A 24,338-nucleotide genomic window follows, 5' to 3' on the forward strand; every position below is an offset into this window, starting at 1 on the left:
CCAAAGACTTTTGTTTCTGATACAGCCCACATTTGACATATTTTCTTCCCATTTTTCCTCTCCAAATCCAGGACGTTTTCAATGGACCGTTCAAACCTGTCCACTTGGCTTTCCTTAAAAGGGTCTATCAGTTATCATTTTCCTTTGGAAAACTTTGAATTACACATTGACTGTACCATTCCTTTATCAGCTGTCAAACATTATTAATTTCTGTCAAATAATATTACCCTCATTTTCATATATGTAAGGCATGCAATAACGATCTTCTGAATTAATTTATTGACTCATAACCAGGTGCTCAAGATTTTCACAAAATGCCCAAACCCCAAATATAGATTCTTCTTGAAAATCAAAGAGAAAAAGAAAATAAATTATTCTCATTAGGCTCATTATTATGTCATTCACTATTTCAATCTACTAGATTTCTTGGAAGGTCCTGGATCTATGACAAATATTCCTTCTTGATCCAGAATTATATTTAAATTTTTTATTAAAGTATAATTCACACATTGTTACATTAGTTTCAGATGTACAACATAATGATTTGACAGCTCTCTATACATTATGCTATGCTTGCCACAAGTGTAGCTACCATCTGTCACAGTACAACGCTACTATAATAGCATTGACTATACTCCCGATGCTGTACCTTTCATCACTGTGACTTATTCATTCTATAACTGGAAGTTTGTACCTCCTACTCTCCTTCAGCTATTTTATGCATCCCCTACACCCTCGACCTCTGGCAACCATTAGTTTGTTCTCTGTATATATGTGTCTGTTTCTGCATTGTTTTTACATTTGTTTTGTTGTTAGATTTTACATATACATGAATCATATGGTACTTGTCTTTCTCCGTTTGACTTATTTCACTTGGCATTATAACCTTTAGGTCCATCCAAAGTGTCACAAATTGCAAGGTCTCATACTTTTTATTGATCGAGTTTATAAAGTGAGTACTCAAATTATTCTTTGGCACCTGCAGTCTATAGGATGATGCCAAACCTGAAAACATGTATGAATAGGCTTTCTAAGAAAAAGGAAGCTGGAATAAAAAGGATAGAGAAGGACAAGAAACAATGCAAAGGGGGATCCTCACCCTCCTGCAGCTTGTTACCTACATGTGAGATGACGTGGCATTTTCTTTCTGTCTTAACCATTAAAATAAAAATGTATTTACTATAGTCAATGTATTTCTATTTAAGGTGTCATCTACTTCTGTAAGAACCCATTAGGGATCTATGATAAAATTGCAGGAAATATTGAAAATGTATTTTTAAAGTAAGTACAAAACTAGATTAGTCTTTGAAATTCTTTTGATTGAAATCTGAAAAGATATTGGCCTTCCACATAAGCCTTTAGGAGTAATGTAAGAAATTTTTACTGAACTTAACTTTGAAGCCTGCTCTCAATTGATAATCCTTAACATTTAAAAGTTAGGGTTTGAAAAATTCTCTCAAAAATACTCAACAAAGCAAATGTTATATCATCACATTCTAATTACTGAAATTAAATCAGTGATTCAAACAGGAATTTCAATAAAGAAAAGATTTTCATTCTTTTATCCAATTTCTGTTTAAACACAATAAATATACATGTGTTTACTGAAGTATTTGGGATCTTCCAGAAATATATGGCTGAATGTCTTTAAAGAAAACAGATCCCAATTCATTAAAAAATATGTGAGAATTTTAAGTAAATTGTCAAACTCCAGTTTTAAGGACTTCTGAAAGACTTCAACTACGCAAGACATTCTTAGGAAAAGTTAGAGTTTTTCTCATGCTTTATTTTTTCTATACAAAGGCATATAGATCATTTTTTCTTTTTTACTTTAATGATAACTTTTATAACTTTTCTGTATGAGCACACATAGATAAACACTTAAAACATAAATGTAGGGACGCCTGGGTAACTCAGCGGTTGAGCCTCTGCCTTTGGCCCAGGGTGTGATCCTGGGATCCCAGGATAGAGTACCACATCGAGCTCCCCACAGGGAGCCTGCTTCTCTCTCTGCCTGTGTTTCTGCCTCTCTCTCTGTCTCTCACAGAAAAATAAAATCTTTTTTAAAAAGCATAAACGTGGGGGTCCCTGGGTGCCTCAGTGGTTTAGCGCCTGCCTTCAGCCCAGGGCGTGATCCTGGAGACCCGGGATCGAGTCCCGCTTTGGGCTCCCTGCGTGGAGCCTGCTTCTCTCTCTGCCTATCTCTGCCTCTCTCTCTCTCATTCTGTGTCTCTCATGAGTAAATAAATATATAAAATATTTTTTAAAAAAAGCATAAACGTAGAGGTAAGTGAATTATCAGAAAGTGAACAATCATATAACTGCAATTAGTTAAAAAAATAGAATGTTATCAGAACCCCAAAATCCTCACTATGACTTCTAATTGCTTCACCTTCTCCTTCTCAAAGGAAACCACTGTCTTGTTACAATATAGTTAATATTGTGTTTTTGAACCTTATTTAATGGCATAATAGTGAATTAATTTTTGACTGTCTTCTTTAACTGAACATTGTGTTTATGAAATCCATCCATGTCACTGTATTCATTTATTTTTGTTGTTATATTACTGTGCAAGTATACCACATTTTGTTTATCCACTCTACTGCAGGTGATTATTTAAGACTAATGCTACAAGGAGCATTCTTTCACTTGGCTTTTTCTTTTCTTTTCTTTTCTTTTTTGTAAATTATATGCACACACAAATGTTGAGTGTATACTTGGAACTGTAATTGTGAATGTTCAAGCTTAATGATTATGCCATACTGTTTTCCAAACTGGTTTTACCAATTTGCATTCATACCAGTAAGACATTAGTGTTTCTTCTGCCCCACAACCTTGCTAACATTTCACATGGAAGTCACTTGCTGGGTGTTAGGTGATATTTTGTGGTTTTAACTTACATTTTTCTGAGTAATAGTGAGATTGAGCACCTTTCCTTATTGGTTATTTGGTGATCTTCTTTTGTAAATCACTTGTACAAGTCTCTATTGTGAATTATTTCTCATTAATTTATTTGAGTTATTTTTACATTTTAGATGCAAGTTTGTTATAGGTTACAGTATGTTGCAAAAATGTACTTTTTTACATGGAGACCTATAGTCTACCTGCAATTGATTTTTGTGAGTGATGTGGAGTATGGATCAGGTTTATTATTTTCCATACCACCATTGCTTTTCAGCAACATATTTGTCATAAATTGTTTGTATGTACATAGATCTGCTTTTGTACCATGGGTTTATTTATCCATCTCTGTACCCCTTATCTCACAGTGTTAGTTACTGAAGATTTAAGTAGAGCAGATACTTTATTTACTATTTACTATCAACTTTACTATTTACTCTTTATTTACTATTGACTTATTTTGCGCCCTTTACATTTCCTTGTAACTTTTATCATCAGATCATTAATTTTCACCTTGAAAATGGTCTGGCTTTTTGTTAGCAATGCATTAATGAATTTGGTGAAAAGGCACATGGTTATAATTTTTCCAATCCGTATATATATTTTATCTCCATTTATTTAGATCTTCTTTAATTTGTAGTAATAACATTTTAGGGTTTTCTGTATAGAAATCTTGCACCCTTTTGTTTCACTTCTCTAGATGTTTGATGTTTTCTAATGTGATTACAGATGGCAAAAATTTCTAACATTGTTTCTTGTTTGTTGCTAATGTGTAGGAAAACAAAGATTTCTTATTGAACAACCTTGCTAACGTGTTTGTTACTAATGATAATTTATTTTTTTAAATTTATTTATTATTGGAGTTCAATTTACCAACATATAGCATAACACCCAGTGCTCATCCCATCAAGTGCCCCCCTCAGTGCCCGTCACCCAGTCACCTCCACCCCCCACCCACCTCCCTTTCTACCACCCCTTATTCGTTTCCCAGAGTTAGGAGTCTCTCATGTTCTGTCTCCCTTTCTGATATTTCCCACTCTTTTTTCTCCTTTCCCCTTTATTCCCTTTCACTATTTTTTATATTCCCCAAATGAATGAGATACTTTATCTAAAATGGTCTTTTTACCTCTTAAGACTAATGCTACTAGGAGCATTCTTTCACTTGGCTTTTGTGCCGTAGAGACTTTTGTGCATTTTGACTCACTATTTCCTCATTCTAACTTACATACGCTATTGTCATTATGTCTATAATTTCATAGATATTTACAACCCTGTGTGATACTATTATTGTTGTTAAATATTCACTTAGATATAATTATAAATGTCCTCTTTTCTTTATTATTCATTCTTCTTCTTCTATCCCAAGTAACTATCTGTAAATGTTTCTTTCTGCCCAAAGAACTTTTTTTCCTAAAAAACATTTTTAAAATATTTTCTTTAGTCTGAGTCTCATGATCTCAAATTTCTTCTAGTTTTTTTTTTTTTTTTAACTGTTTATGACCTAGGTCATATCTTCTTATAGGATGGTTCTAGAAATTTAGGTTGGCAGATTTTTTTTTTCCATTTTAAGATATTATTTCCTTGTCTTTGGCTTCCACCCTTCTATTGAGAAGATCTTTGTTGGTCTAATTGGTGCTTTTAGATTAATCTGATTATCTTCCGCCTCTAGGATTTTTTTTAATTTTTTTCTCTTTGTTTTATTTCATTGGTAATTATGATTAACTGGGATTTGTAGACCTTCCTGAATCTTTGGCTTCAAGTCTTCTAGCACTTTTGAAGCATTCTTAGACATCATTGTCTTTGCTCTAGTCTCTTTCTCTATTTTTCATCTAGGATTCCAATTTTAATTCCAATTTTACAATTCCATTATTGGATCTTCTCATTATATCTTCTGTATATCTCATTCTCCCTTTTGAAATTTTTATTTTATTTTCTCTTCATGCTTCACTCTCGAAATTTTCTTCTGATGTATCTTTCAGTCCAAAAGTGTTCTCTTCATTTGTGTTTAATCTGTTATTATTCCCCATGGGGAAATTATGGATAAAATGCAAAGTCTATGATGATGTCTTCTTTCTTCAGAGAGGATCTATGCTTACCTCTGTGAGACAGCTGGAGGCATTAGCAATCTAGGACAGTAATTCTGAGTTTAGATTCAGTCCTTTTGTATGTGTTAATCCTTCTGGTTTACATCTTGGTTAGAACTCTGGAATCCCTACTTGATGTTCTCTGTCCCTAGTGTCTGCTGTTGGTCCATGAATCTGTCAAATGTCTCACTTAGCTTCTCATCTTTTTCTTCTAGAAAATACATGTTTCATACCTGAAATGTGGCTCACTTTTCTGTTTCTTTTTTCTCCTAGACCCTGGCCCATATTATTACTGGCTTGCTATTTCTCCAATGTCTTTAGGGAGATGGATTTAAATTTTGTCCGTTTTCTTCTAGTTGTTTCCTGTGGAAATGTTACATATTTCATAATACTCAAATATCATGAGGTTTTTTTTCTACTCCTCTTTATTTTTTCAGGAAAGAAGTACACTTGTTTTGATATTTAATTCTTACTTAGTTCAGACTATTAATACATGAGAATAAAAAAGAAAACAATTAGGATACATTTTGCAATCACATTTTGGAAAATCTAATTCTGTATTTTTCCAATAACATTATGTAGAGGAAACACTTAGCCCAAACAGTGTGCTCTTGAAGAGGTGCTCTAAAGCTCAAAGGAGGTCTGAGTCCTTGGTTGTAACAATAAAAAGCTATGGGGAGAAAAAAGCAAAGCACTTGAATTAGCAGTTGGTAAGAGAATCAAGTTCAAAGAAATATTACATTAAATTTATTTCAAAATAAATATATCCAGCTAATAATCAAAGAGCTCCTTAAATATCACTCTGGAAATCAGGTTGAGACTTCATCCTTTGTATTGGTCTTTTTTTTCCTTTGTTTTGGTCTTAAAGGTATATTTTACTGACCAGCAAAATTTGGGATATGTTTTACCAAACTTGAAATTTGCTTCTAACTTTTTAGTTTTGTGTGAGCTAAATGAGACTGAAATTTTTGCTAGATACATGAAAAACAGATTATTTAATATGCTTCTTTAGTTATGTGGCATTTTTATTTTTCTTCCCTTTTTTTCTGGGGTACATTTGGACTGATATCTTCTGGCTTCATTCCAAAATACTTCTGCCAAGATTAAGACAAAGAAAAAGAGAAGGATCCCAAAATGAATGATAGTGAAACATTTCTCTTAAGATATGTGAATTTTCTATTTTTCAAAAATCAATTTTCACAATACTATTTTGCTTTTCATTAATGGTTATGGCAAATTACAAGTATTTTTAAAGTGTGTATGTCACACTGTTAATAGATCCACTTAATTTTTTCTAAAGTCCACTGTTAATTCCATGCTTCAGTAAACTAAAGCCCTGTCTGTGATCAAATAGTTTCCATTGGGTTGGTAAATAATATCTACTATAGGTCTAGAGAAAGTATTATGTAAAACATTAAAAGAAGGAATTATCATCTCAATCCTATTTATAATGTGATTTAACCTTAGATTCTAGAGACAAATTCCCATTCTCTTTTTCCCCCATTGACTATTGTTAGAAGGGTTCTAAGAGACAATTCACTTGTGCTTCCTAGCCAATGCTAATCCTTTAGTCCAAAATGGTGGGACCAGAGCAAGCTTACTCTCAATGCTAAATGAAACCTTAGCACTGCTATGAAATCATTTTCCTTTACTGGCTCCTGACCTGTGAAACATTTCTCATGACGTAAGCCAGATTTCTTCAGAAATTGATTGCCCCACACCTCCTTTGCAAAAATAATTCTTGGCTACCTTTATCTTTTGGAATTACTTTTAGAACCTCCAGCACAATTTTTTTTAAATGTTCAGTGGTAAAAAAAAATTTTTAGATTATAGAATCCTGAGCACAGAAGGCACCATAGAGGAAGCAACAGAAAGGAAAAAGCAACTTGTATTTATCAAATGTGTATTGGAGCCACATAGTATGCTTGTTACTTGATATAAATTAAGCCATTTAATTTCCATTAAAATATATGTAGTAGGTATTCTTTGTTCTTTGTAATAGATTTATCTAAAATACTATTTATATACCATGTAGTTCACGCATTTAAATGATACAGTTCAGTGGTTTTAGTGTGTTTACAAAGTTGTATAATCATGACTGTACTCACTTTCAGCATAGTTTCATCAACTCAGAAAGAAACTCCATACCCATTAGCAGGCACTCCTCATTTCTCCCAATCCACTTCCCCTGAATCTGGGCAATCACTAATCCAATTTATGCTTCTGTGGATTTGCCTGTTCTGTGTATTTTATATAAAGAGAATCATACAGTATATGGTCGTTTTGTGACTGGCTTCTTTCACTTAGCATGATGTTTTCAAGGTTCATCCATGTTGTGACATATATAAATAGTTCATTTCTTTTTATTGATGAATAACAAATTCTATTGTATGAATATAACACATTTTGTGTAACCATTCATCAGTTGATGAACATTGATTGAGCTCTTTCCACCTTTTGATATTAAGAATAAGGTTACTCTAAACATTCAAGTACAAGTTTTTCTACAGATATGTTTTCATTTCTCATAAGCATATACTTAGGGGGCTTCGGTAATATGGTAACTATTTTTAACCGTTTTGAAGAACTGCCATACTGTTTTCCAAAGTGATGGCACCATGCAACATTCCCACAAGAAGTACACAAAGGTTCTGATTTCTTTATACCCTCATCGACGCTTGTTATTGTCTTTTTTAAAATTGAAAATAGTTGACACACAAAGTTGCATTAGTTTCAGGTGTACAACCTCGTGATTTCACAGTTCCATACATTATACATTATACTATGGTCACCGCATATGTAACTACCATCTGTCAGCTGTTAACTATATCCCCTGTGTTTTCATCCCTGTTATTTATTTATTCCATAACTGGGAACCTGTATCCCCCACTGCCCTTCACCCATTTTGCCCATCCACCACACTTCTCCCCTCTGACAACCACCAGCTTAGTCTCTTTATTTATGGGTCTGTTTCTGCAATGTTTGTTTATTTGTTTACTTATTTATTTAGAGGGGTTTTTTTTAGATACCATATATAAGTGAAATCTTACAGTATTTGTTTTTCTCTGTCTGACTTATTTTACTTAGCATAATATCTTCTAAGCCCACACATGTTGCAAATGACAAGATCTATTCTTTTTTATGGCGGAGTAAAATTCCATTATATAAATATATTATACATCTTATATACATATATATACATTGTATGTGTATGAAATATGTATGGTATGGTATATACCAAATATATACCTTCTTTATTTATATATTGATGGGCACTTAGGTTACTTTCATATCTTGGTTATTATAAATAATGTTGCACATGGAGGTTTATCTATCATTTTGAATTAGTATTTTTGTATTCTTTGAATAAGTACCCAGTAGTGGAATTACCAAATAGTGTATTCTGTCTTTTTGATTGTAGTCATCCTAGTGAATGTGAAATGGTATCTCTTTGTGGTTTTGTTTGCATTTCCTCTAATAAGTAATAATGTCAAGCATCTTTTTATGTGATATTAGACACTTTCTTCTTTGGAGATATGTCTATTCAAGTCCTTTGTCCATTTTTAAATTGGATTGTCTTTTTTATAAACATTCTTTATATATTCTAGGTACAAATTCCATATCAGATGTATGATTTGTAACTATTTTCTCCCTTTCTTCAGTTTGTCTTTTTATTTTCTTGATGATTTTCTTTACAGGTTAATAGTCTGTAATTTTTATGAAGTGTAACATCTTTTTTTTCTTTAACCTTGTGATATTCTTGCTCAGGTTAAACACAAGGAAACCGAGGGCCTGATAGGGTAATCAACTTCCCAAAGCAATATTCCCAATAAACCATGAGGCTGAAACTAGATTCTTTAGACACTTCCACTCTTTGCTTCAAAGTCATGTGGTATGACATTCTGATTTTACTGTGGAGAATCAGAAGGAGAATCAATGCCTATTGAAACAATCTGAAAACAATTTTTTGAGCTCCAGTCCTGTTTCTCTCTTTCTCTCTTTCTCTTTCTTCATATATATCCTTCCCTTCATGGATTTTTTTGAACATAAAATAATTAAGAGCACTTGTAATGAGAGCAAGAAAATTCCTAACACTACTTTGAATTTTAGGTTATATTATGATGTGAAAAAGTAGATTATAAATGAATGAGATAGCATGATAAAAACTCAAGAGCAGGGAAGCCTGGGTGGCTCAGTGGTTGAGTGCCTGCCTTCCGCCCAGGCTGTGATCCTGGAGTCCTAGGATCAAGTATCGCATCAAGCTACCTGCGAGGAGCCTGCTTCTCCCTCTGCCTGTGTCTCTGCCTCTGTGTGTGTGTGTCTTTCATGAATAAATAAATAAAATCTTTAAAAAAAAAAACAAAACCCAAGAGCATCACTGAAAGCTCACGAAGCTTCTTAGGCAATGGTGCGAGAGTCCCTCACTGTGGCCACCTTAAAAAGAAAGAGAGATGTGTATAGGTCAGCTTTGTTGCAGTTGCTATAATAGCTTATTACTTTATGGACACATTTAAGTGACTCTCTCCCTCCACAAAGGTGACAAAATACTGTACGTCAACATTTTTTGTGAGTTCTTCAACAATATTAATGCTTTAGAGAGCAATACTAATTTAAGCCAAATTAAATATCCAGAGCCTTGTTTTGGCGTAATTTTTAATGCATCTAGGGAGAAATGGTTGAGATCAGCATCTTCAATAGGTAGTTTTGCCAAGGAAGCCCTGAATGGAACAATGCATTTGTGTTCAGGGACTGTTCCTCTGTCTGTTGGCTCAGCATCTACTTGGGAACCTGACCACATCTGCACTGGCACACAGGCTTTAGGGCGTTTGCATCTTTCTACTGTAATTTTTCAGCTTCTATTGCTGTTTTGAAGGGTATGTCTTGATGTAGCTGACTCACTACCTCTCAACTTTATTAACCACTAGCTATGATCACGTGGAGAGTTTTTCCACAGATACAGCATACATCATGGCGTTTTCCCTGCAGTGTAATGACTTTGTATAACAGAGCTACAAAAAAAGAGTTTTATGTCCTCTTTAAGATGCATATCAAACGGCAAAGGCTTGGCCTAGAACACGTCTCAACATCTCTGAGAATTCTTGTGTTTATTAACATTCTGAGGTCTTTTTCTCATGTCAGATTGAAAGTATTTTCTTCATTTGGCCCAGCTGGATCTTTTACTTTGAAGGTGCTCCTATATCCTTACATCAAAAAAATTTTATTTAAACAAAGAATAGTAGTATCTCAGTTCAAATACCATGAAACTTCTCTTGCATCACCAAATCTCATGCTCTAAAATATTTTTGTATCTCCAGTGTGACTCTTACCTCTGTTTTACCAAGGTTAGTGTGTATGAGTCTCTCTCGACAAGGATTAATTGGAACTAATTGAGAACATAGACTGTTTTCTTTTTAATCTTTGTTGTCTGCTCCAATTTTCATTCCCACCTCTGGAATTATGAGACTGGAATGGATGGGGCATATGATGAAAACCTAAAACTTTTTTTGATTTGAAGTGGCACTTCAATTTCAACAAGTAGAATATATTGCATAATATACATACACATAAGAAAATGATATGTTTCTTAATTCTAAATTCTGTGTTATAAACTCTGTTATTCTAAATTTTGTGGTATATATTGGAAAATTTTCAGAGATTAAGGTCTTTCTGAAATCAGATTAGTATTCCCTTCCTCAAGGTCTATGGTGATCTTCTAAATGTTTGACTATGCATTCATGTCATTGGCCTCCATGGAATTAGGGAAAATTCCCAACAGTGTCAGTTGCACTTTACTGCATAGATATCAATATTTGCCTCTATTGGAAATAATTTCCCTGAAGATGTTACATTTTGGAAAAGGTTAAAAAGTTGACTTGGAAAATGGAAAGTTGGGGAATATGACAGATTACATTATTAATCAAAAAATATTTGCTGCTCTCTTGTAGGAGTGAACTAAACTGTTCTCTTGTGACATAAAGATTGACAAAAAGACTTGCTCTAGACAAGAAAATGGGAGGGGAAGTAGTGTGGCACGTCTACTACAATATCAAGCAGTGTTCCAGATACTAAGTGGATATGTAGCATAAGGAAAAATAAAATCTTTGTTTTATGCTACTGATATCTGGGGGACCTTTTGTTACTGCAACATAAGCCAACCTATCCTGTTGAATACAAAACTTATTCCAAGTATAGTGGATATAGGGAGACATATCTGAAATAAGAGTAGCAAATTATAAGTGACATATAAAGTATGAGATTGCCATGAAATTGCAAAGTAAGATCCAACATTAAAGTTACTTCAATCAAGATATTGAGCTTGCTAAAGGATATGATATCTAAGATTCAGTAAAGGTATTGAGTGTTTTGAGTATTTAACTTGCTAGAGAGTCATATAAACCAAATACTCCTATTTTCATGCAGACAGATGTATTTGTTAATAACCTGTGATAGTTTAAATATTTACATAGGCATCACAGTATATGAAAAATACATCACTTTGCAAACTCTGCCTTCAGCACTGTCCAACTTACCAAGGAAGATCTTGTCTTACTAAATAGTATACTTTTAATAAAAAAAAAATGACTCAAGAAGGTAATTAATCACTTCCATTTGGAGGAAAGAAGAAAGAATTCATGGAAAAGGTAGCATTTGACCAAGGCTTTGGAGTATGGATAAGGAAAGACCTTTAATAATGATGGAAGAGTGAATGTCCTGAAGAGACAGGAAATATGGACAATTATTTTGAGGCAGTGAGGACACTCTTTGTGCTACAAAATGATCTGCTTAATGAAGAAATATAGTGGAAAATAAAACTGAAGTTAATTTGAGAAAATATTTTGGAGAAACTAAAATTCCCAGATGCATATTTGGACCTTTATAGGAAACAGTGAGCCATAGAAAATATTGAGTATGGGTTGACAGAGAGTGTCCATGCTGTGCCTCAGGAATCTGTGGATGGAATACAGGGCCAGGGATCTGGAGATGGGAAGGCCTACAATGAGGCTCTAACCCGGCTCAATGGCACATCATGCTAATGATCCACATATACATAAAATGTAGTATAAAACAATAATAGAATCTTTCAAACCTATGTCAAGGGAAGCTTTATTCCATTGATGATGTTGGGATGATTGGTTAGCTGTTTGCAGAGTAAAAATCAGTGTACATGCACACTTCATATTAAGCACTGAAATAATTATCAACCTAAAAGTAGGCTTGTGGTTAAACTTCTATTGTGAACTTATGTAAGCCTAAAAAACAAGTCTTAAAAATAACAAGGACTATAAGGGAAAGGAAGGAAACTGAGTGGGGAAAAATTAGAGTGGAAGACAAACCATGAGAGACTTCTAACTCTGGGAAACAAACAAAGGGTTGCAGAAGGGGAGGAGAGTGGGGGGCATGGGATGACTGGGTGATGGGCATTAAGGAGGGCGTTTGATGGACTGGCACTGGGTGTTATATGTTGGCAAACTTAACTTGAATTAAAAAATAAAAATTAAAAAAATTAAATATTAAAATAACAAGGAAAAAATGGAATGAATAAATTCTATATACAAAAAAAATTAAGTATTATATGTCCCCCACTCAAATCCATTACAGGCTTTAAAACAAACAACTGAGGGGATCCCCGGGTGGCGCAGCGGTTTAGCGCCTGCCTTTGGCCCAGGGCGCGATCCTGGAGACCCGGGATCTAATCCCACATCGGGCTCCCGGTGCATGGAGCCTGCTTCTCCCTCTGCCTATGTCTTTGCCTCTCTCTCTCTCTCTGTGTGACTATCATAAATAAATAAAAATTAAAAAAAAAACAACTGAGAAAATGCTTGAAGACAATACAAACAAGGAATAGTATCAAAAGAACTTGAATAAGTAAAAACAATAAGTGGAATAAAAAATGAGAAGAATGAATCAAATCATTATAAGATTACATACAGAGGAAAAACAAACATTTAGGAAGTATAAAATTAAAGATAGTGATTGAAAAGGACAAATTTTTCCCAAAAAAATTAGAGAAAGTTATTTTTAAGAAATATTATGGAACATTGTCATGTTTACAGGGTGAGATAGTTCTATAAAGTACTTATAGTAGTGTGTACACTCTTATGATTCTTTGGCAATGCAATTTAGCATTAAATATCAGAAGCCTAAACATTGGCCCAGCAATTCCTCTCTTGGCATATTCATCCTATGGAAATAAGTCCAAATACAGCAAAAGGACTAGTCAAAGATATTCCTAAGAATATTATTTACAGTTTTATAAAAATGGAAATAACCTAAATTTGTAGCATTCAGGAAAATGTATTTATAAACTTGAGTACATATGTGTATATTTGAAGGAAAATTTGGAAGAATTTTAAATTGTGTTTACAAATAATTTGAAATAAGTATGAAAATATTTATGCTCTGATGAGAGTATGCTGTATACATTTTATCGGAGCTACATAAAAAAAAATTATACACACACAGACAACTGGAGGAAATTTCACAGATTGTCAGCCTTTAGGTGCTTAGGCCTCTTAGGTAACTTATTTTCTCCCTTATATAATTCTGGCTGAAAATGGTTGATGCCAAAGTAGAAGGTTGGAGATAAAAGTCTTTCATCTTTAACATAGAGTAGTCATATGAGTGAATCAGATTGCTAAAGAAAAGTATATAGGGATAAAATCAAAGAGGACATGGAATAAAGTCTGGAGAATGCATATATATGGGTGCAGGGGGAGAATAGGAGCTTCTCAGTCTTGGAATAGAAAACGGTCAAGAGAAGCAAGGTACAACAATCTCAGGAAGGGAGCATCATCCATCAGTGACAGTGAGAGGGAAAGAGGCAAGGAAGTTGGTGATTAGAGAAAATCATTGAGTTTTCACTATTTGACCTTCCAGCAGCTTCATTAGAATATAGATCGGGAGCTGGGAGGTTTGGAACTGATAATGTGGATAATTATCAGGGACTGATAATGTGGACAGTTGAAGTGGGTAGGAGAAAATGTAGCCTACCCTTGCTTTGCTCTAAGAAAAGCAAAAGCAAACAGAGAAGTCAAATACAAAACTAAATGTGGCATGATTAATGAGTGGGCTGTTTTCTTATATCTGTGATGGTGGGGTTCCAAAAGTGTACTAAGTGGGCTGCACACATCACATTAGCACTGGGACTCACAAGAAAGTGGACAAGGTGCTTTCTGAGGCTCTCCTTAATGTCTTTTTTGTAGTCAGAGTAGAGTATCACAGTGTACACTGCCACCTTCTGTAAGATTGGACTGGCTTCTGTGCCTCTCCAGAGTACCTCTGAGATGTCCTTAGAAGAGGATCAGTAATTCAAATATCTGTGTACAGTGTTGCTCCAGATGGGCTGAAGGGACTAAAAGCCATTTTGCCCAGTAAGACCTTGAGCCAAATCTCCCCTATTTACAAAGGAGAAGAAAACAGTCATTAATTAAACAATAAACAAGACACTTGGCATGGTTCTGTATTCTAAGCCAAAAATTTTCTCAGTATTTTCCCAGAGATAGTTCTCAGGTGAGCACTTGGCTTTAGAAGAGTACCCTCATTGTTTTCTTATAGACTGAAATGGACTCCTCGCCCAGTTCTTCTATAAATGCCATTAGGCAGACAGAAGCATATTGCATGGGCCACCCCTCAGTCATGGGCTTTTCAAATGCATGCTGTTGAACCATGGAGGTCAAAGCAAACTCTTTTGTCTGCCATGCTTTTTCTTCAGTGTAATCTTTGTCTGTTTACCATAGGTGCCTATCCTCGGCTCTCACTGAGCTTTCGGTTGAAGAGAAACATTGGATACTTCATTCTCCAGACTTACATGCCCTCTATACTAATTACAATTCTCTCATGGGTGTCCTTCTGGATCAATTATGATGCATCTGCGGCTAGAGTTGCCCTTGGTATGTGCTATTTTAAAATGATATCTAAAATGTAAAGTAACCTTATCATTACAGTATTAAGGAAGTTCAAAGGCTATAGTTCAACTATAATTTTTTTACATCATGACCAGTCTTGCCCATACAGTTTTAATCTTGAAACAGTAGTTTCATGCACAATTCCCTTCATGTGTTAATTTAATTATAAGGCTTAAATGTGAATTTTCATGACTATGAAAGAGAAAATATGCTTGCCAAATATTTTTATAATAAAACTATTTTGACACTAATTTTAAAGCAAGGCTTAACATCTCCTGTTCAAAATTGTTCTGTGGCCCAGAAAAAAGACTTGATCAATTGGGCATTCATCTTTTTTAAGTCAGAAAAATAATCAAATATTATAACATATAATTGGAATTACACAATTTAATGAGCATTTAAATATGTGATTAGATTCTCAGTGATTCTCAAGAGCTCTAGAGATCTATACTGGCCACTGGTCATTTGGCAACTGGATTATTAGCTGATGTACAGTATATTTTATAGGTTCCAATAATATTTCTATTTTTATATTATTAAAGGAAGGCTTATATTTTAAAAAACATTATTCTCTATTCAGCTAATTATTATAAAGCTGCATGGACAAAATAATCATTTAAGTATATTTTAGATAAGTATAGAGCTGAAGAACAATCATCTAGTATATACCTTTTCTGGTAGGCTTGAATTCAATTCCTGAAAGCAAAATTATCAATAATACTTTTAAAAATTGATGGAAAATAATTATCAATACATTCACTGGTAAATTAGCTTACAGAGAACTATGACAATTTAGGGTTCCAGTTATCCTTCTTTTTTCCTTTTTTTTGTTCTTTTTTGTTTGTTTTGTTTGTTTTCCATCTTGTAACGGGACTTCAAGTTAATTGATACTTTTTTCCCCTAGGAAAATGTGTGTACATGTGTGTATGTGGATGTCTGGTTTAGACTCCTGGGTGGCTTGCAGAGTCATATTCAAGATTAGATTAACACATAGGGAATCAGGTAACTATTCCTAAAAGTGTTAGGTGAATATAAAGCTAATTTGAGAAGAAGAAAGTATAAAAAACTAAAAGTCCTAAATTGTTATATATTTTTAATGGATGTGGTAAGAAAACCAACCCTAATAAAGATCTCCAGGATTCTTCTATGGCCTGTGGAAGTTACCCTGTAGCATTAGTCCTTTCTGTAAGTTTTGCCTCCGTTTTCTTTTTAATGCTACTAGATTACTCTTTGTTAAATTATTTTCTTTTCTTTGCACCTGGAAAAGCCCGACCTAAAGTGTATTTGAAGGGGAAGATCTAAGTTTTGCAGACCTGTTGGCTTCTACAATTTCAGAGTCTCTCTTTAAGAAAGAGAATATAAAATAAACAAATATAAAATTTCTAGGACCCCACCCCAAGCCTGAGTGAGGTCTATGCAGATAGAGACTTGAAGCTAAAGCTTCTTGAGTTTCACATTGAATTGGTGTTGGAAAATTTGTCATTATTGAAATAGAGAAAGATAAGCAGCAAAAAAACTATAATTATCTGGCATCAGTAGGAGTGAGGTGTACTGAAAATGTGAATTTCTAAAATTTCAAGATATACAAGTTCTATAGCTCCTTAATTGTAAAACACTGTCTTCCATAATATTAAATAATCTATCTGAAGTGAGTTGTAGTTAACCCAACCTCATTATAGTATATGAAAGTAGATTTCACTTTTTCTGACAGCACAACCTTATGATTATATACCTAAATCATTTTGTTGTGGCTTTGCGAGGACAAAGAAATGGTCTGCCCAGAGTTGCTTAGGCTTCACCACTAGAGGAATGCCAGGTTCTGACTGATGTCACAAGTCTGGGAGGCATATGTGAGTAAAGAGGCCAAAGTGAATGGGCATTTGCCAGTGTCAGGATGAACCTGAGGCCTGAGAGTCTTGAAGGCAGCTGTGCCCCTAGGGCCACAGTGTCTGAGTAGACAACAGTCCAACAGGTCCAGCTCTCAGTGTAGAATACCAGTGTGCTCACTCCCTTTCTTCCACCTTCTGCCTATGCACAACAGGATCTCCGATCCTGTCACCAGGTCACCTCCAATTACTTAAGGAAAAGTATGTCATAGGGTCATGAACACCAGATAACAGCAGCACAATAATCATTAAGAGCGAAATTTACCAAATACTCAGATGGCAGATTCTCTGCAAGGCTGTCAGTGGGGTTACTTTATCAAATGTTCTGCAGAATATGCATAGCACAATAAGCAATGTTATTGTTCCCATTTTACAGAGCAGGAAAATTAGGTACAGAGAAGCTACATAACTGGTACAAAGTGATATACTAAGAGTCAGAAGAACGATTTTAATACAGTTAATCTGACTCCCGGGTTCTTCCCCTTAACTGCTACAGGTGATCCCTATGGTGTCAATAACAGTACATGCAAGAGTTATTTTATCTGTTACATTTCAAAAAATCAAGGATTAAAAAGAAAAAAACTAAGCAAGAATTATTACTATTATTATTATCAAGGGATCCCAGAATCTTTAAAATGCTAATGTGCTCTGTGCTTCTTTAAGAAGATACGGCCATGACTTGGGGGCTTTAATTGGAGAAATCCTTCTCCCCCCATCCCCGTTCCACCTGTCCTGTCTTGTACCACGCCTTTTAAAATGCTTTGAGTGCTGTTATCAGCATCCTTCCTGAATAACTGTACCATGATGACTGCACCTCATTTCTAAATGAGATCTTAGAGGTATAGGTCTGTGCAGAGGGGTGTTCAGCAAAGACATTCATGGAGTACCCTCTCTGGCTCAGGGCTCTGTTGGACATACAGCTGTCTGAGGTTGTCTCTCTATTGAGAACGGAAACACTGGTCCTTCAGAAAGCTGTGTTGCATTCTGTTCTCTTTGCTTCAGGGTTTTCTGCTTCTAATGATCAGGGGCTGATGCCCAGATCTGTTGAACTGTTAGTGTTACAAGCCATGAGACTGCAAAGTTCAGAGTTGTAATTAGATGGTCTTCCTCAAACCCTGAAGTCCACTTATCAGTGAATAATAGTACTGGCCTTTTTAAAAGGGAAAATTTAAACTAATTTAGGCCACATTATTTTGATCACAAACAAGAGAAATAAAGTATCTTTTGATTAAATCATGCAAATTATATTTTTATTTCATAGTCATCTTCACAAATGCAGTTTTTTCAAATACAATATTTTATTAGCATAATCTAAATAAATAATTTGATGCTAACAATTAGTAGAAATATTGAACAGATTGATCAGTGTACAAAGAACATGGAAAGCACCATTCAGTCATCTCCTGTACTGCAGTTGGATGGGTTCCCTTAGAAGGCAGAAGTTCAAAGCAAGACTGTGGCTGTAGTTCTCTTGCCAGAAAACTGGAAGCTACTAAATAATTTCTTTTTCGGTAATGATAATAATAAATATGATTATTAGTTGTTATTAGTGTTAACAATGCCAGTTACCATTTATTGAGATATCACCAGTGGTTGTCAGGCATCACATTTAGACTTCACAACAGCTCTAGACAATGGTGGGGACCCATCAAAGCTCAGATTATGCTTCTGAGAAGTGGCAGAGCTAGGCTTTTGGCCTGGGCCATGTGGCTATACCATCCAGGTCTGCGAATCACTACAATACAGCATCATTCACAATATTTAGATAGGAAGAAAAATGATACAAAGAATTAGTAAATGCACTGGCTTTTTAAACTTAGAGTTAATGTGAGCCCCAACAAAGCACTCACCCCAAAACCATACTGTTAAGAGAGTCCTTGAGCTGAGCTGATGGGTCTGAGCCAGGGTGCTCTCCCGTTTTCCTCGGGGCTGCTTTTACCACTGAGTGCCAGTGCTGGCTCTTATCCCTGTGTTCCTTCATCCCATTTCCCTGGACATTCACTGAGGCCTGTGTCATACATATCCACTCAAAACAGTCAGCTGGAGAGCCAAAGCAATAGCTAAACCAATGTGTTCAAGCTTTTCAAATATCTTTGGAAGGAAAAAAATTATGGGAGCAAAAATCACAAAATTTTTTAATAATGGTGAGAACACCTAATTTTGGAAAGTTTACATGGTGTTTTCACATTTATTTGTGAACTCTAATCATCTCATTGCCATTTTCAAATTTTAAAAGTCTCCAGGTGCACATGAATGTTACTTTAAAGGAAAATCTTAAAATATACTGACTTATTCAATTTCCATATATTCCATAGCTATCATGGCTTGCAGTTACACACAAAAATAGTTCTTCAGTGCCTCAATTCCTTCCTCTACTTTTAATAGCAGTTTAGAGGTGAGTGGAAGGAGAGCACATGCTAGTGACAGAAGCCTGGGCTTTACTCCCTGCCCTCCAGATAGTCCTGAGCCAGTAAAGATCTGTGGTCTGAAGGTTCTCTCTGTGGGACACGCAGGATAAGGATGCCTACCTCCAGCAATAGGATAGGAATCTGGAAGGCATCAAACTAAGATGCTTAGCAAATACAAACCCTCCACTGGAGGTTGGATGAGATCTGGAGGTTCAAAGAAGTGCCTTTGGTGGGATCATATGTAGAGGCAGTATGGGCTCTGCCCTGTCTCTTGGGAACACTGACCTCTCTGGTCTGCACTGTCCCCTAGTCTCAGTGACATTGTGTTTTCAGGTTGTTATGGCTGAGGGACCATAGCTAATGCTCTCACTTTCAAAAGTCTCCATTTTGCAGGAAGGCATGACATAACGAAACGGAGGTGTTTCTATTGAGTCCTAGAAGACACAGCGGTAATTGCATTCAGTGGCACCAGTTGAATGGATAGAAAGGAGCTAACCCTTTGGAGCTGTCTTGCATCCTTGAAACTTCTTAATATTTTAAGAGAGAGCAAGTCAGCTATAGTAGTTATTGTCCCACAAAAAAAGTGAGCAATCCATATCCTTCCTGCATGTGTGGCTTCGCTCAGTTCAACAAACTCTAGTCAAGTCACTGGCATGTCCTCTCCTCTCTATCACTTCAGATTATCCAATATGAAATATTCGTATAGCAAAAAAAGTAGAATTGCAATATATGGTCCATGTGTGCTTTTAGCGACTAGACTTAACTCTGCTAGGAAAACAGATCATTCACACACTACTATCATCTAGACAAGTCAACATAATGACAGTTTTTTAAAAAAGGATCTGGTCAGCCCCCAGAGTATGGTGAGATTCTATAGTTTGAATAAAATCATTTGGCCTTGACTCTACCAAACATATTTTGAGAAGCTGGTATAGACTCTTAGTTGAGGAGGGAAAGGACTCTGTGAGATAGTCTGTCCTCAGGAGCTTCCCTGAAGTACTGAAGTAATAAGTTCCCTGAACTTCCCTGAAGTTTTTTTTTTTTAAAAAAAAACAATTTTAATTATAATTCATTGATGTATGAAGAGTGGTTTACAATTAAATAACACTTTTGATTTTCATAGTTGAGTTTTTCTCATACTAATGTTGATTACTTTTCCAGTTCGTTTTTCAGAAATGAATTGTGCAACTTGATGAACATGCATACATTTTTATATTTTTGGAGGAGAGGGAAAAAAAGGCAAAAACCAGTTAAAAAAAGCAAATATACTTATTACATCTTAAAGATTTATACTTTACATGAAAGAAAATACCAAGACAATTGTTCTTTAAGAAATATAAAATTCTAACATAGTTGTGCAATATATACATTTTTATTTTGACTTTATCTGCCAAAATAAACCTGGTACAGATGAAACCATCTTTTTTATATTTACATATGGCTACATTTTCATTATTTAAGGTTTAAAGTTATTTTAAACTTTACCCTCATGTTTATCTTTTACCTCTAGATGTTTAGTCTCTAAAATTGTTTAAAATGGATCTGCATTAATGTACATGAAGGGCAGAGTCCTGAATAGTCATGGATGCAGGTATTTTCTGTGTGCAAACTGAAATAGCAAAGATGGGCCAGGGTGCTCAGTTTGAGGGATCTTGCTTTCTATTTAATGTCTTAACTGATGAGATTTTAAATATATTAACTTATAGCTGTATATCAGAATAGATAAATACATGAGCTCAGGACTGGATCATGTTCACTAACAGTTTTAAAAATCATTGCCTCATGCCCCTTGTTCATAAAGTATTGTAGTAAGAATTGTTTTCTTGTTGATAAAGTATTGTAGTAAAAATTGTTTTCTTGTAACAAGCAGGCTTACAGAACTCTCACTAATGGCCTTAGATGATCCTTTTCTTTGATTCTTCATAGATTGATTCTTCTTGGAAGCTTCTCATCCTGACACACAGTGTTTTGTGTTAGTTTCTGGGTTCATTTTCATTTCTTCCAACTTTCCTTTTCCACCTATACATCTCCATATATCCTCAATTCCTTCTCTCTACGAGCCAGGTGCCACTGGGTGGTGTACCAAGAGGGAGCAGAGATGTCAGCTTCCTGACCTGAGGTGTGACCTGCTGCCCACACAACACAGTTCATGCTCTATTACTTTATGATTGCCCAGTAGTATTCAATCTGTCATCTCCAACTATTTCAAGCTGTTTGATAAATACAAAAGTGAAAAGTGAGGAATGGAGCTGCTAAGCTTCAGCCTCTCACCCTTCTGTTTCTTTTATAGGGATTACAACTGTGCTGACGATGACAACCATCAACACACATCTTCGGGAGACATTGCCCAAAATCCCCTATGTCAAAGCCATTGACATGTACCTCATGGGCTGCTTTGTCTTTGTATTTCTGGCCCTTCTGGAGTATGCCTTTGTCAACTACATTTTCTTTGGAAGAGGCCCTCAAAGGCAGAAGAAGCTTGCAGAAAAGACAGCCAAGGCAAAGAATGACCGTTCCAAGAGTGAAAGCAATCGGGTAGGCCCTCCACCAGCTTGACCACTCACCCATCATTCCTTTCACAGACCCATCCTGCCACCTACCACTCATCAGTCACTACAGTTACTTATGTGACCTTTAAGTAGGAGTTGTGTGGACTTTTGTTCATAACCTAAAATGTTGCCCCCTGCGAGTCACTGAATTTTATATAAAACCAAAATTAGTGCAGAAGCTGGAGAAGCCACAAGCTTCTAGTTTCCTATGAAAAGAACAGATTATGTGAATACCATGTGGGATGTTAGCCCTAAACCTGACATGTAAAAGAATGTTTCCAAAATGTTGCAATATTCCTTTAGTGATAAAACTACAAATTTGATTGTCTAGGATGCCACTGTTCTTTTACAGTGTTAGTAGACCCCTCTCTCATCCACCCTCTATCTGGCATAGTCCCCAAGGTCCTTAGGGCAAAGCAGGAGCAGTGCTCTGTCCAAGGGATCTCATAGATATGCCCTGGTCCTATCCCCTGCCAGATGTGCTCACAAAAAGTCAGAGCCTGGCAGACCCAGGCTTTAGGAAGCCTTTGGGCTATACACTCTAAAAGAGACCGTAAATTAGGTCCACCCTCTCCAGTCCAGCTTAGCATCCTTACATCCTTCCAGTTACAAAGTAATTTTGCAACTACATGTCATTTCAGTTTATTTTTTAATAATATATGTCATTGTAATTAAACGGTACTTTAATGAAAGGACATTATAGTTTCTATATAATTTCTGTCTTTATCTTTCTACCTCTTGCACTCCATCAAGTTCTCAAAAATATATTTCTCCCTGCTTATGTGCTTGCTCCTATATTTCTTTATTATTTAATTCTTCTTGCTAAATTTACTTATTTCTCAAGTCTGTGGTTTTTCCTTGCCTTCTCTCATGCTCTTAATGCATGTCATGGGTCTGTTCCTTAGAGGAATACAGCAGCTCCTTAAAGTATTTGCTGTGTCCATAGACCACTGGTGGCCCAGAATAGGTTGACAAACATTCATGAATGAATACAGGCAGTTAAATGAATGTAAATGGCTCCCCTCCTTTCAGCAAAACATAAATAGAGTTGGCAGAGAAGCCCAGGATCTGTGAAGAAAATCAGGCTTCCACAAGCAAAATTACCCTGAACTTCTTACTGGAAAATATACTTAGTACCACACTGTTATGTTCCTAAGTAAGTCTGCATCCTACTATGAATACACAATATGCTTTGGTCACACTATTTCCAAGGAAACTAGAATTCATTACATCATTATTGTTTCCATCACATAGATATACAGATACACATACAATGCTGTTTTTTTCCAAATTCCCTCATAACTTAAACAGATTATAAATTTGTTTCCTTTCTTCTAAATGATATGATTTAGAACAGTCAAATTGTTGTGCTACAGAAATACCTTTTAGAGTGTGAAGCTTAAAATTAAAAGCAAAAACAGAAACACCTCTAACATGCACAGAGATAAGTAGGAGAATGTGAAAAATATTTTATGTCAGATATTATATTATAAATCAGGTGTAGAGGAAAATTTATTCACAAGGCCATTTTTATTGTTTCCCTGAAAAATTGTTTCTATGTTTTCCCAACAGCTTTGTTAAAGCCTTTACATGTTCCTATTTTTAAAAATCTGTAATTGTAGATCAGCTGTTAAGGTCTGAAGTTGATATACAGGTGCATAGATACTAGTTTTAAAAGCATATTTTATATCCTTAAAGATAAGCATTAAAAATTATTTAACTGGGGGGATCCCTGGGTGGCTCAGTGGTTTAGCGCCTGCCTTTGGCCCAGGGCTTGATCCTGGAGTCCCGGGATCGAGTCCCATGTCAGGGTCCTGGCATGGAGCTTGCTTCTCCCTCTGCCTGTGTCTCTGCCTCTCTCTCTCTCTCTCTCTGTCTATCATGAATAAATAAAATCTTAAAAAAAAACCTAGCAGTCTGTTAAAAAAATTATTTCTGACCCACATCTAAGAATATAGTGATAATTTTTAGATGGGAATGAATCTCCCAAAAAGCTCATGTCATGTGATGTGTATGAGTTAAGGGAAAGTGAGAAAAGAATCACAAACTTCATGCAAAACATAAATGGTACTATGCACTGGCCAACACCTTCAAGAATTCTTTGTAATTATAATTATTTACTCATTCACTTTCAGTGATATCTTTCAGGATTGTTAGTGTGGCCATCAACAGCCTCAGGGAACCCCATCTGCTTTATAGATGGGAGCTCTGAAGCTGGGAGGGCTCCACCTGTCCTTGGACTGATGGAGGACACTGGGCTGGTCACAGGGATTTGCTCTGTCATAATCTTTCTGAGGTCACCTTTGTTATTTTATAAGGGATGTCAGAGTGGTAACCTCAGGGGCTCTGCAGGCCAGCAAGGGGGATCTGTGCCACCAATGACTATCTTTGGGATGATGGTGTTATTGACCTTACTATAAAATCTTAAGTATATTTTCCTTATATTCAGTAGTTTTACACTATTTTAACTTAGTGGTTAATGAATGCTCAAATGTTCACATATTCACTTAGTTTCTCCTCAGACTAGTGGTGCAATGTAAATCATGACTTTATTTGTGCACGACCTCCTTTGCTTTCCTGAATTGCTTCTATACTCAAAAGTTAG

General features: G+C 35.5%; 1 protein-coding gene across 5 annotated transcripts in view; it reads left to right on the plus strand.

Moving 5' to 3' along the window:
* Positions 1–24,338, plus strand: part of GABRB3 (gamma-aminobutyric acid type A receptor subunit beta3) — a 225,538-nt gene that overhangs the window by 190,500 nt on the left and 10,700 nt on the right. For all 5 annotated transcript variants that reach the window (XM_072795444.1, XM_072795446.1, XM_072795442.1 and 2 more), the window contains 2 exons: positions 14,723–14,875; positions 21,475–21,719. In XM_072795444.1, coding sequence (XP_072651545.1) covers positions 14,723–14,875; positions 21,475–21,719 — 398 coding nt within the window. The remainder of the gene's footprint in view (positions 1–14,722; positions 14,876–21,474; positions 21,720–24,338) is intronic.

This window comes from Canis lupus, chromosome 2 (genome assembly GCF_048164855.1).
Source record: "Canis lupus baileyi chromosome 2, mCanLup2.hap1, whole genome shotgun sequence".
Classification (NCBI taxonomy): Eukaryota; Metazoa; Chordata; class Mammalia; order Carnivora; family Canidae; genus Canis; species Canis lupus.